Raw genomic sequence first — 12,573 nt, forward strand, 5'->3', positions numbered from 1 at the left:
GGACAATCCCAACCTTTCTGTACATTACTCACACTATTTCATTTCCCCCTTACCACCAACCCTCAGTGTCACTTTTTTCTACTCTCAGTTTTGAAGGGAGAAAGGGAGAGGAGCCTTCATACCTCGTCCATGTGCATCGGTACCGCCCGCATGCTGTCCCGGCCACTCTGTCTCAGAATCCTCCCTTGAAAGCTTCCCAGGATGTTCGCTGGAGAGAAGAGAGGAGGTAAAAAAGAATAAAGAAGAAAAAAAAAAAAAAAGCATCCTGGCCCTTGATACTGGCTGGATTGTGGTGTGCCAAGAACAACTGTGGCATTGCTGCTTCCTCATCCTCCCCTTTCCAAAGCATCTTTCTCCAAACATGCAGCCGCACAAGGCTTTTGGCCAAGCATATGTGCTTCTGGGCAGCCTCTGGCGAGGCAAGCAGAGCTTAGGCAGCATGAGAATATATGTATCAAAGGGAATATGAGAGAGAACAGAAAACCCCAAGTACATGAGGGGAAATCCATGCGACGGGGGTGAAGAGAACACACTCTGCAAGCACTGGTGGCCATAAGGACTGGCATCTGCACACACAGAGCAAGGACAGGAGCACGACCTGGTCTCTGACGGCCGGGCTCCTGTCCCATGCTCCCAGCAAGGCTGCCTCAGGCCCCTGATGCCTCCTCAGGGTCTCGGTGTCTGCCTGTGGGTTCTTTTTAAATATTCAAAATGCAGCGTTACAAGACCACAGTGGGATTAATAGAAGTGAAACCCAGTTGAAGACAAGATAAGTTATTTTTTACCACCGCCCCCCTCCCCCTCTTTTTTTTTTTTTTTTTTAAACCTTGAGTCACATCAACTAAAATACCACGCAGAAACCCCAAGGTACTATTTTTTTCCCCTCTTCCCCAGAAGATGCACAGTTTTTATTCAGCCAAGACAATCCTTAGTTTTGATATTTAAGGGATAGGCAGAAGACCAAGCAAAATTACCCCTTTAGCCCTTCTTTCCATCTTTGGTAAGATTGCAAAAATACATACAACAGGCAAAAAAAAAAAATAAATCTTTTTCCTGTTGCCTCTGAACAAAAGCAGCACCTGACACTCTCTGTAGGTACATTCCCTGCTATCAGTATAACCAGATTTAAGAGTAAATGTTTGGGTTTTTTTCTTCTTCTTCTTCTTAAACACCAATTGAAAATGAACATATCAAATCACCACTGAAATTGACAATCTCTTTTTCCATTCCAGTATCCTGAAAAGTAAGAGAAATTGACAGCGATAGCTCAGGGCTCAGCTTAAACCACAAACATTTTAACAGCTAACACTACTCACAGATGTTACACATAACACATAAAATCCTGTTTGTAGAAAAAGAATCACAAAGGTCTGCAGGGCCAGAATTCCTTTCTCTGTTACCAGAAACTGTTCTGAACGGGTGACTCACGGAGACACAAGCCCCGCAAAGCAATCTGTTTACATCCTTAAATGAGCTGTGTGTGACACACTACGTACACAGCACATCCGTGCAGTCAGCGTGGGGAAACCATTGCTGTAATGGAAGTGTGATGACATGAAAAGCAGCAGCTCGTCACGCTTTCTATCATCAGCACTGAATTTCACTTTGCATGCAGCTCACTCCGCAGCCTTCAAAGAACACAGGAGACTCAAGCACACTACAAGCCAAGAAGGAGAAAAAGTCCCGGAACTGTGCTACAGTGCTAGAGAAAGCCCAAAGGTAAGATGACCAGAGATAATATTTCGCTGTAGGGAAACCTTACCTCATAAGCTTTCTTTTCTTCTTCTTGCTACAAAATCTGGAAATTAAATATTTTACATAATTTGGTTTCCTTATAGCATATTGACTTTTTTTTCTTTTTTTTTTTTTTTTTTAAGAATGAACAGAGCTATCCATTTTCTTCTTTTGTTTAGAAACCAACATGACAGACTATGAAATGCCTTTTTATCCTAACTAAATTTTTCTTAAGTAAAAACCTTGGTAGGAAGCTGAAATAAAAGGAATGAAGGAAAAAAAAGGACTAATGAAATCTCCTACAGAGGCAATGAAGGGACCCCACCTGAATCTGAAGGCTCGGTGACCCAGCACAGCTCCCAGTGAAACCCCAAGCCTCAGGGCTGCAGGAGGGCTGAACATCTCTGGGGATGCTTCTCCCTTCCAGCCACTCAGATGCCCCCAGGCGCAGGCTTTCCTGTACTTTTTTATTTGGCCAAGGGATTTTCTTCATTTCCCCTCAAACTTACCTCAGTCCCTTACAGACGGCGGCAGAGCAGGCGCAACTGATGGGGCTGCTGCCCCTCTGAGCCATGTCCCCCCGTGCTTTACGGGCAGCGGTGCCCTGCCATGAAGGAGGCCACGGAGTGCTTTACGCAGCCAGCAGCACTGCCAGCTGGGGCTGCACACCCGGGCAGGCAGCCTGAATAAACCCTGCGCCTGCTGCAGCAACACGCAGCCTGCGGACCCCTGCATCTGACCCCAGCAGCCTGTTCTCCTCATCAGGCTGGGTTTCTGGCACTGGTTTTCTCATTTCTGTAGCATAAACTAGCAAGCTTACAGAATCATATACTTGGCATCGGTGTGTCCTCAAGGAGCAAACTGCCAACCTCCTCTTGCTTTCTAATTGCTAGTTTTTATCCAAGAACTACATTTTCCTTATGCTGATCTTTCTCCCAAAGCAGAGCACAGGAGAGCTTACCTCTGAAATATCAAGGAAGTGACTTAATCTGCAGAACAGGAGCTTTTACTGCACAGCTGATGACAGGTTTCCTAATCTGACATAAAAAAAAAAAAAACCATCAAAATCAGTAACTCCTGTAGGAAAGGCACCAGGTCAGAGTAATAACAGCTATGGATCACCAGATGAAGGTGATTTCTGAGCACTAGCAGAAAGATCTTTAAAAGGATTTATTTACAGGTTACACTTGCTGTGAGAGAAATGGCTAACAAAGAACCAGGTATTCCCTTGTATTTGCATTTGTAAGTGGTTCTAGCTGAGACCAGGACTGCAGAAACCAATGAGAGCCTTCGTGGTCCTTATCAGCAGAATCTGATCAAACCAGCACCCTTTCTCTAAAAGAGAAAATTACTTTGTGACCCCTGCTCAGCTGTGTCTACCTCAACATTTTTAGTACCCTCTTTGTGGAGGAGGGAAAATCTCTGCACTTTTGCTGCCACCTCTATTTCATCAGACAGCAGTTTATCAGCTATGGTAAGTCTGGCTGACTTAAGCAAATGCTTGGGTTCTTAAGGCTCATTTTTCTTCTGAAGACTTAACCTCTGCAGGTTAGCTATAACTGTTTGAGTTCTTCACATTAATAAATACGAGGAACCCTTGTGCTCTCGGCTCCCCAGGGTCTCTTGTGATAGCTTGATCCCAGAAACCTGATGTGACTGATTGCCTCCGTTTCTTTAGTCCATGTAATCCTGAAAGGAGGGGCTGGTGCCCTGTGTTTGCACAGGGATCTCACCGTTCCGTGGGGATGGTGCAGACACTTCCATACTCTGCCTTCCCTAGTTCGGGGTAGTGGGTGGTAGTGCAAGCAGGGCTTGGACCCCAAGAAGCCTTGCTTCTCCTTGAGCTACACCCTTGCTCTAAGATCCCTTGGGCACAGTAACTCCACGTTACTGGGAGCTGCAATTCAGCACGCACCAGCCCAAGATGAAAAAGCATCTCCAGGTCTGTGGACACCTACAGACCTCACTGGCCTTTAATGGTCTTAAATGTGATCTTCATTCTTCCTCGTGGTGAAGGTGACTTTCTTCTCTTGCAGTATGCCTGGAGATATGGATTACAACAGTACCAACAACATCAGCCCCAAAGTAGAACTGTTCCAGCTGATCATGTACACTCCCACATTTAGCCTGGGATTGCTGTTCAACGTGATGGCATTGTCGTTCCTGTTTTTTAAGGCTAAGAAGCTGTCAGAAGCTACAGTCTACATGATAGCCCTCATCTTCCTGGATACTTTGCTGCTGTTCACTCTTCCATTTAAAATCATTTCCTATCACCATCCAAACAGGTGGAAACTGGGGTCTGTGTTTTGCTCCATCTTGGAGAGTCTTTACTTTGTAAACATGTATGGCAGCATCCTCATCTCCCTCTGCATCTGCATAGATCGCTACATTGCCATCGGGCACCCTTTCATAGCTCCCACCCTGCGATCCACCAAGAAAGCTGCTGTGGTCTGTGCTGTCATCTGCCTGGGGGTCTCAGCTGGAACCGTCTCTACTTTCCAACTGCATGAAAAGGGCCACAACATCTCATCCTGCTTCCACAACTTCTCCAAAAGCACATGGGAAAACACAGCCCTGTTCAGCGCCCTGCAGACCACCTTCTTTGGCAGCATGACAGCCATGGCCTTCTGCACCGTTCAGATCGTCAGGTGTCTGAGAAAGCGCAGGAAACCAGACAACCCCCACACGTATTCCACCAGAGCAGAGAAGATAGTAGTGGCAAACTGCATCACGTTTTTGGTCTGTTTCACACCTTACCATGTGACATTCTTCCTGTACTTTTTGGTGAAGAATGGCATCATGCACATGGCTTATCAGCCAAAGCTACGAGACATCCTTCAAATCACCCTTTGCTGGGCAAACCTGAACTGCTGTCTGGATGGGGTCTGTTATTATTTTGTTTTAAAGGAGTCCTTGGAAAGCCCGTTACAAAAGAGTGAAAGAACAGACAGAAAAAATCTTGATCCACATGCTACATTTGGAGATGCTTTCATGAAAACAGGATCCTGAACTACTTATCTAAATTATTTAAATATCCAAATCTGAAAATATTTCACACACAAAAAAAAAAAGAAAAAAAAGAATGAACTCCATTCCCATGAGGCTGATCCTAACTTATTTCCTTCCCATCCATAATGTTTTATGTTGGCATTTCTGGAAAACAGAAACGGATTTTTTCCTATAAACGGTTATGCATATCTCTTTGGATTTGATTCCTCTTTATTTGGGGTGGGAGGAAGAGTTGTCTTGTACATGGTAGCATTTTTCACCCTCCCTGTCCACACCACACCTGTAACCCCCACGAGCCTTCAGTAGCTACAGACTTGGGTTGCAAAGAAACAGATTTGGAGTTATGGCAAAAGGCTGCCGACTAAATTTTGTTGCCTCTCCTGCCCCGATCACATTGCTTACATTCACACACACACATGCATGCCAGTTTTAGATTTGCATGTTATTTTAAAAATGTGATTGCAACTCTAATCCAAAGGCAGTTTTAGGTTAACATGGGCACAGCAAGACCTCTGTGCTGTTCTTCCAATGGCTGACTTGCTGCACAAAGTGCAATCCTTTTTGTACAACCCTGCCTCCACCACTTTGCCCTTCTAACTAATATTGCAATGACCTCAAGTACCAGGAAGCTCAGATTTACAGACTATCCCAGTTCCAGATTTCCTCACCAGCTCCTCTCCTTGCAGACTTCATGTATTTGTTCCTTCCTGCTTGACTACAAAACTAGTTTCATGAACAGAGACAAACCAAACCAGAGTATGCAATAAAAAGCCTGAGCCCAGCGTAGCAGCAAACACATGAATCTGAAGAAACAACCCCCACTTTGCTGGGGAGTAAGATAAGAGCAGCTCTGACCCCCAGAGCAGCAGCCTGCACCATTGCACCCCAGGGGAAAGCAACCTTTCAGACCTCAGAGGAAGCTAAGCACTACCACTTCCCAATCAAACAAGGCAATAAAAAATAATTCACTGGCAGTTGCCTCACACATCAGTCAGTTACTTCTTATCAGTGCTCACAGGTACCCAGATAAACCTAATGACAACGTGCTCCCAGCCTGAGAGAGGCAGCTGCTGCCTCTGCCCCTGGTGCTACTCCGGGAGCCAACAGCCCCTTTTCCCAAGGGATGAGGATGATGACAACCAAAGCAATTAGTTTTCATACTCACATTGTGCTGGATCCTTGCAATATATCTTCTAGGCAGGGCTATTAATCCCAGCCTTAGAGCTGTCTTTTCTCTGTACGCTTGTGAGAAGCATTATGCACAAAGCATGTGTTGATTTCTTCCCTGAGCTGCCAGCTTGGTATTGGGAGACCCCAGTGTATAGAAGTGGAATATTCTGAAGCTGATACATTTATGTGTGAGATTGCACCAAAGAAGTCCAGTTGTTGAACAGAGAAACAAGAACCTGACATAAACATAAGCGCAAGCATCTTTTTGATGTTCGGCATGTAAGTCATGCTTCTGAGGGTACATGTCCTTGTTATGTCCAAGTGCATGAAAATAAAACCAACCAGGATACTGCAGCAAGAAGTCTCTCTCCATAATATTTTCCACTTCCCTTGACTACCCCAGTAAATTCAGAAAATCTGGCTAGCTTCCCTGCTAGCAGATACTGAATCCTTATCACCTTCGTGTTCATAACTTACCCCTTAACAAACTGCACTTAATGGACAAAAAGGTTTTACTATTGAAATTTCAGAGTCCTTTTAGAAGAAGAGTAAGTGCATAATAGAAGAAAATAGTGCTCAGAAATAGAAGAAAATCAGTGGGCTATGCCAAGAGGTCCTCCACTTTAACTGATAATGACTGAACACAAGAACAGAGAGATTTTCAGCACCTCACAATGTAGAAAATGCCAAAGTATACGAGGAAACCAATTTCAATTGCATCTCTATAGCCTGAGGCATCTCTATTAGTTTTACTGACATTACTTTGGGCTTACACTGCTGTAACTCAGACTAAAACCTGACCTGTAGTTTTATGTTTCCCCTGTTGATCAGCTTTTTTTTTTTTTTTTTCCCCCATTTCCTGCTATGCCTGCTCCTATCCATTTGTTGTTCTTGGTCCCACAGATCACAAAGTAACTTTAACAGTAATTTCACTTAAAGTGCTGTGGACAACACAGATTAATATTGAATGCAGAAGTTTTTGGCTTCTTGGCTATCACCCTCAGCAATAACACGCTGCACAGAAGAGATTTGGACCAAATTAAGAATAGTTAAAACTGTATGGACAAGTTAAAAGTGCCTGTGGCATTTCTTCTTCTCCCAAGCCCCATCCTATAAGTTTCTGTATTGATTTTTTCCCCCCTAAAATAAAGAGGAATGCAAGAGCTGTTGTCTCCCCACAGCCAGTACAGAGCCAGCCACTGCCTGTCTGAGTTCCCTGCCTCTGCACACGATTCACGGTGCCCCTGCCAGCTCTGCAGAAGCACTGACTACCAGGGTAAGGTGACAACTTCCATTCAAGATTTCTGGGGGGAAATTACAGTTCTGCAAAGGCAACATTTTCCATTCTAGAGGACTCAACTGGATCTTCCAGGCCTCTGAACAATCCCTTTTCAACTCAAATCAGGTATGCTCTGATCCTTTCCCTTTGCTATGGTGGGTAGCTGTAACAGCTTATTCATCTGTAGAGCTTTATATCCAAATCATGACACTGGGTATCTGGTAAGAAATCTGCAGAGACTTCCATTTGCACCAGCAGAATATCAAAGACACACATGGCTAAGAAATAAAAGGAAAAAAATCTGAAAACCTGCAATCTAAAGCCATCACAGGCTTTCCAGAATACTGCTAATGATTTATCCAAGGGAAAAAGAGCGCAAAATCCAGGATTTGTTTGGAATTAATTCAACCCTAAGAACTGAGGATTTATTCCTAACATGTACAGTTCTTTGCCAAAAATCGTTAGTTTATTTAGCAAGAGTGAGAGTGGGGAAGGGAGACCTGTTGCACAGTGTTTTTTATCCCCACTTGCACTTCGCTCTGCGTTTGGATAGTGAAAGGGGAAGGGCTTAAACCAGCACTGAAAGCACAGTGGGTTGCAGGATGGGCAGGTGAAGCTGCTCTGTTGAGGGACTTTGCCCAAATCCCTGGAATTCAAGAAGGAAGCACCTGGTAAGCTGGGATGAATCCTGCTGTGGATTGCCCAACATTTTGGGCCCACCTCGCCCAGCGCCTCATGCCTCTTCCACCCGGACACGGGGGTGACAGCTCCCACCCATCTCCTCTTATTTCAGTATTTGTCTTAATTGAAATAATTGCTTTTCTTTCCTAATATTACCACCCAGATGTATCTACAGAGGTCAGTACAACAACTGCTTACATACAGTTTTGCAGACCAGCTATTTCATTTGAGAGGCCTTTCACAAAACACAGTTTGAGGCTTCCAGATTTCTTGCTGAGACACCTGTCTTGCAGACATTCATAGGGTTTATACTCACGGGTAACTTTCTTACTCACTCATTTGCATGTCTCACTAAGAGGCTGGACACTGTGTTTCAGCAGATTTGATATTTCGTACTTAAATGAGCAAAATGTCCTATCTCCTGCAGCCTTACTCACCTGGGAAAGAAGTCAGGCTTTAATTTAGGTGTCTACCAGCTCTGGGCATCTGGCCTCTGTCTTCTAAACTTTCCTTGTAATACAGCTATTAGCTTGTGCTTCAGGCTCAGGAAGTATCTGTTTTGGTAAGGAAAGAAAAAGATTTATTAGAAAAACACCAATATTTGCACGTAAGCGAGAAAATCCCAGCCAAAGATTTTATCTCCCCAAAAGAAAGGATCAGCCCAGCTTCCAGACATGCAGTATGCCCTACAGATTTCACTACTGCTTTTTGTGATTTATCCACATACGGTGAAAGGAACAAAATATTTGCCATGAGCAATGACACATCTGTGGTCAGAAAGTTTTGCATGCATACACTCCTCTCAAAGTGGTTTTAACATTTCTGTTGACAGTGAAGTGGGTTAAAATTGTCCTGTTTTCTCTGCAGAAAGAAATCACCATGAGACAAAGATGTACATACAGCACACTAGATGCTAGGGAGAAGGCATCTGAGAAACCCCTCTCTCAAAGGAGAAGTGTGAAATAGCTCACTTTGCTTTGAAAGCAAAATTGTACGAAAGAGCACAGGCAGAAAGCACGCCCTACCTCATTCCACAGTTACTTCCCTACTCAGCAAAGCTGTGTGTGTGCTGTCTACATCAACTGCATTCACTGGGGATAGAAGTCCCCTGAGGATACAGTAATGTCCTGAGTGCCGTGACACAGTGACAAGAGCACTCCCATTGCTGACTGTCATGATGGAGACAGACACACAGAAGCCTGTGTGTCTTCTCAAGCTTGTCCAGGTCCCTTTGGTTGGCATCCCTTCCTTCTGCTGTACCAACCACACCACCTCGCTTGGTGCCTTCTCAGTGTCTTAATACTTCCTTCCCTTTTACATTTCTGTCTTCAACTCCAGAATTTAGAGGCACTGAATTCTCTAGAACAACAAAGACTTTTCCCTCCACTGAGTTTGCTCGCTGAGAAACCTCTGGCAACAAACTCCAGTGAATAGGTGCCTCTTAGCTACTACAGAAGGTAAAGCACACCTACTATGTCTGTCTGTCCTTCATTGCATCTCAATCATTCCTCTTATTCCAAATTTTATACTCTGTCACTCCACAAGAATGACATTTAACACATTTTCTAACATGACAAAGCAACTGCTCTGGGATATCAACAAAACTCTATGAAGAATCACAAATGTCTCCCAGGAGGAAAAGCTGAATCAGTGCCATTAACAGACACTGAAGGACATAAAAGGTCTCATCTGCTTTATGCTACAAGTTCCTTTTAATCCTTCTCTCTATTCCAAGACACAAAAAAAAAAAAAAAAAAAAAAAAAAAAAGGCATTAAGCTGGGATTATACCTGAGAGCAAATATTAGCATTTTAGAGCTATAAACATGGCAGTTGATTGTTAATCCAAAACTAAGCACTGCAAACCCAGGAAATCCAGTTTAGAATGCACTTCTGAGTGCATCAATACAAACCTGACCGTTCCCTCTTCATTGTTAACTTTGTGACTACAAGTAGAGCCATCTCCCAGAGAGCAGCATCTAACCTGGCCCACTTGGCCAGCCACAGTAACTGAGACAATGAAGGACACTACTTGAAATAGCTTTATGTAGTTTAAAGAGGAGCTTAGAAAAGCATGAGAAATTGAGGATGGCAGAGACTAGTCCAACTTTATTCATGACAATAGGAAGTGCAGTGGCTCAAAAACATCACAGCTGGAAGAGGGGCAGAAATAATTGACCAGGACTTTCAACAGACCAAGGTTCGAGAGGCTATAAACCTGTGCAGATAGGTTTCCCTCATCAAGAGTGAAATAACTTGGTATTAATAATAAATATGTTTATGCGGGCCATTTTATGTGAGTAGTGAGAAGACAAAAGAAAGGCTGATCTCTGAAATACATTCCTCACTCTGAGCTCAGGCTCTTGCAGCCACTCCTGCCTGCAGCTGCCCAGCAGGCACAGACCTACTGAGGATTCTAAACAGTTCCCCTCCTTGAGCAACAGCCAGAGTGCATTGTGCATGCACATCCAACAACATCCATCCCAGCTGCTCTGTGTCCTTGCCCCCACCACTGCCACTTAGAAAGGGTGGGTCTGCCCCAGCCAGGACTGCAGGGAAGCGACAGGCAGTCTCTTATTTCAGCAGTGAGAGCATCCAGATCAATGACAGAAAATAATGCAAAAATCATAAGAAAGGAGCTAGGTCGTACAATTTAAATCTGACACACTTTGCCTGGTGATTCTTCAGGGGAAAAACAAACAAACAAACAAAACGTGTTAAGAGGAGTAGGCTGAAGTAACATAATGGGCTGGAATGCTATTTGTGTTCATAAAGCACTCCATGCAATAACTGCAAGACAAAATTTAGCTCTATACTCCACAACAACAGAGAGATGTTTAATACCCCCCACTTTTGCAACAAAAAATAGAGAGACAGAAATAATATGTTAGGTTGTTTTGGAACAACAAGGCAGAAATCATGCAGTAGCACTGAATCTTACCCTAGACTTCATTCCAGGACACAATCACAGGATTCACATTGTTTTTATATTTCATGCTATGCTATTATGTGGTTTTGCTCTCTTAAATCAGCCTGGGTCACTTGCCTTGGAATCCCCACATATGCCTATTAAAAAACACCTTTAAAAGTTGTCCCAAATCTCACTCCTGCTTTTTGACTATCAAAAATCTGATCCTGTGGGTAAATATTTGGACATTTAGTCTACCAGCTTGTCCAACTTGCACAACAAGGCAGCCAGTCTCCATACGAAACATTCATGCTAAACAAAACGTATTTTGTTTGCATCAGATGAAGTAGTTGTTTCTCCAGAACTCAGCTGCGTACACACAAGAACCTTATTTTCAACACTCTTACAAGTCACATTAGGTCTATGGTCCAGCTCATACCTAGTGTTTACATGTCCATTAAACACAGATACAAACAGAACCACGAAGGTCACATTCACTTACCGAAGTTTTGGCAAAACTGTCCATGGTACAAATTATTTTCTTAGGTAAATTAAAAAAAGGTCAAAGCAGCAAAGCTTGAAGGTCATCCTGAAGGAGCTGGGGGAATGGAAGAACTTTGCAGATCAACTTGAGTGCACCTAGAAGTCTTGCAACATTTTGACTGTTAATGAAGTCAGAGCAAAGAATCAACAAGCAAGTTTCCCAGTTTCAATGAGATGAAGAGGCACTGCAAGCCTGTGACATGTGACAAACATTCTCCAGCAGGCAGCCTCCTGGAGCAAACAGGCAGCAGATCCAGCATCCATGGCTCTGCAATTCACAGCTTCCTGGGAAGAGGCAGGGTTACAAGCATGGCTGCAAACTGCACAGGCACATTTTAGTTCTTAAACAGCTACATGTGCCCTCTTGGAGAGATGCTGGGGCAACATCTCAGTTAGACAGGTAATTCACTGATGACACTTACATTTTGTGTATTAGTGCACCCCACTCTCATTACAACCGTGTTCCCTCAACTTCTGCTGCATACTTAATCCACCTGAAGTTAGTACCCCTTTTCTATATCATAATCAGTAGCTGTGGAAATGCAACCAGTATCCCAGAGGATTAGAGTCTGGAGGGTCTGACTGAATACCCAGTTGCACTCCATGGGTAGACTCTAATGGTCAATGTCCAAATGAGGAATAAGTAGTAGAGATGGATCAGCTCCTGATAAACAAAAGGTATTGTTTTCATGCAAATAGCATTTGTTAGGAAGAGCAATGAAGGAGAAATAAAGGAAAGTCAGAGATAAAGTGGCAGAACCCTTTTGGGCTGAAGGTTTTTTCTAGAGACATCAGCTGCTCTTTAAACTGTAAACAAAACCTCAGAGCGTTTTGGGATTTGCTTTTGCAGCCCTAGGTGGGAGCTGGTAGATACAACCAAAGCAAGTGTCAGATTTGCTCTTTCTTTTTGTCACTAAACTCCTATTCCTATGCTCAGATGAGGCCGATTTTCAACATCTGTTACTAAACTGTTAAAGGAGAATGAAATTTTAAAAAGAATAGAAGAAAGAAGAAAAGAGAAATGAGGTAAAAAGCACAGCGGTAGTAAATAACAGCAGTTCTCCTTGGCAGGTGCCCGGCTCTGAAAAGCTGCTTTGGGAGAACTTGGCAGCAGCACCCTCGCCCCAGTGCAGGGAGTGCTGGTTGAGGGAAACCGTGGAGGGCTGAGGCAGCATCCCGTGGTGGCTGCAGGGGCTGACGAGGGCCAGCTGATGAGCAACCCGCCACAGAGGCTGAGAGCATTCACGGCCT

General features: G+C 43.9%; 2 protein-coding genes across 6 annotated transcripts in view; one reads left to right on the forward strand and one right to left on the reverse strand.

Annotated features, from left to right (window-relative positions):
* LOC137861386 (uncharacterized) overlaps positions 1-3,029 on the reverse strand; it is a 76,445-nt gene extending 73,416 nt beyond the window's left edge. For 3 of the 5 annotated variants that reach the window (XR_011099569.1, XR_011099567.1, XM_068692750.1), the window contains exons 1-4: positions 2,913-3,029; positions 2,696-2,771; positions 1,763-1,798; positions 123-208 (exon numbers count right to left, since the gene is read on the reverse strand). Coding sequence is in view for 2 of the 5 variants with exons in the window: in XM_068692750.1 (XP_068548851.1) it covers positions 123-208; positions 1,763-1,767 (91 nt within the window). In the remaining 3 variants the exon portion in view is untranslated. The other 2 variants (XM_068692749.1, XR_011099568.1) reach the window with 2 other exon arrangements.
* Positions 453-6,272, forward strand: LOC137861381 (lysophosphatidic acid receptor 6-like). Its single transcript, XM_068692738.1, has 2 exons — positions 453-1,719; positions 3,771-6,272. The coding sequence occupies exons 1-2, from the start codon at positions 1,610-1,612 to the stop codon at positions 4,741-4,743; spliced, it is 1,083 nt and encodes a 360-aa protein (XP_068548839.1). The 5' UTR covers positions 453-1,609; the 3' UTR covers positions 4,744-6,272.
* Positions 6,273-12,573: the final 6,301 nt, after the last annotated feature.

The sequence above is a fragment of the Anas acuta genome, chromosome 9 (genome assembly GCF_963932015.1).
Source record: "Anas acuta chromosome 9, bAnaAcu1.1, whole genome shotgun sequence".
Taxonomy (NCBI): Eukaryota; Metazoa; Chordata; class Aves; order Anseriformes; family Anatidae; genus Anas; species Anas acuta.

Excerpts from the sequence above, each read along its gene's own strand:
- LOC137861381 (XM_068692738.1), top strand. The coding sequence starts at position 1,610 with ATGCAGCTCACTCCGCAGCCTTCAAAGAACACAGGAGACTCAAGCACA. Across the intron at positions 1,720-3,770 it reads GTGCTAGAGAAAGCCCAAAG|TATGCCTGGAGATATGGATT; the intron begins GTAAGATGACCA and ends CTTCTCTTGCAG.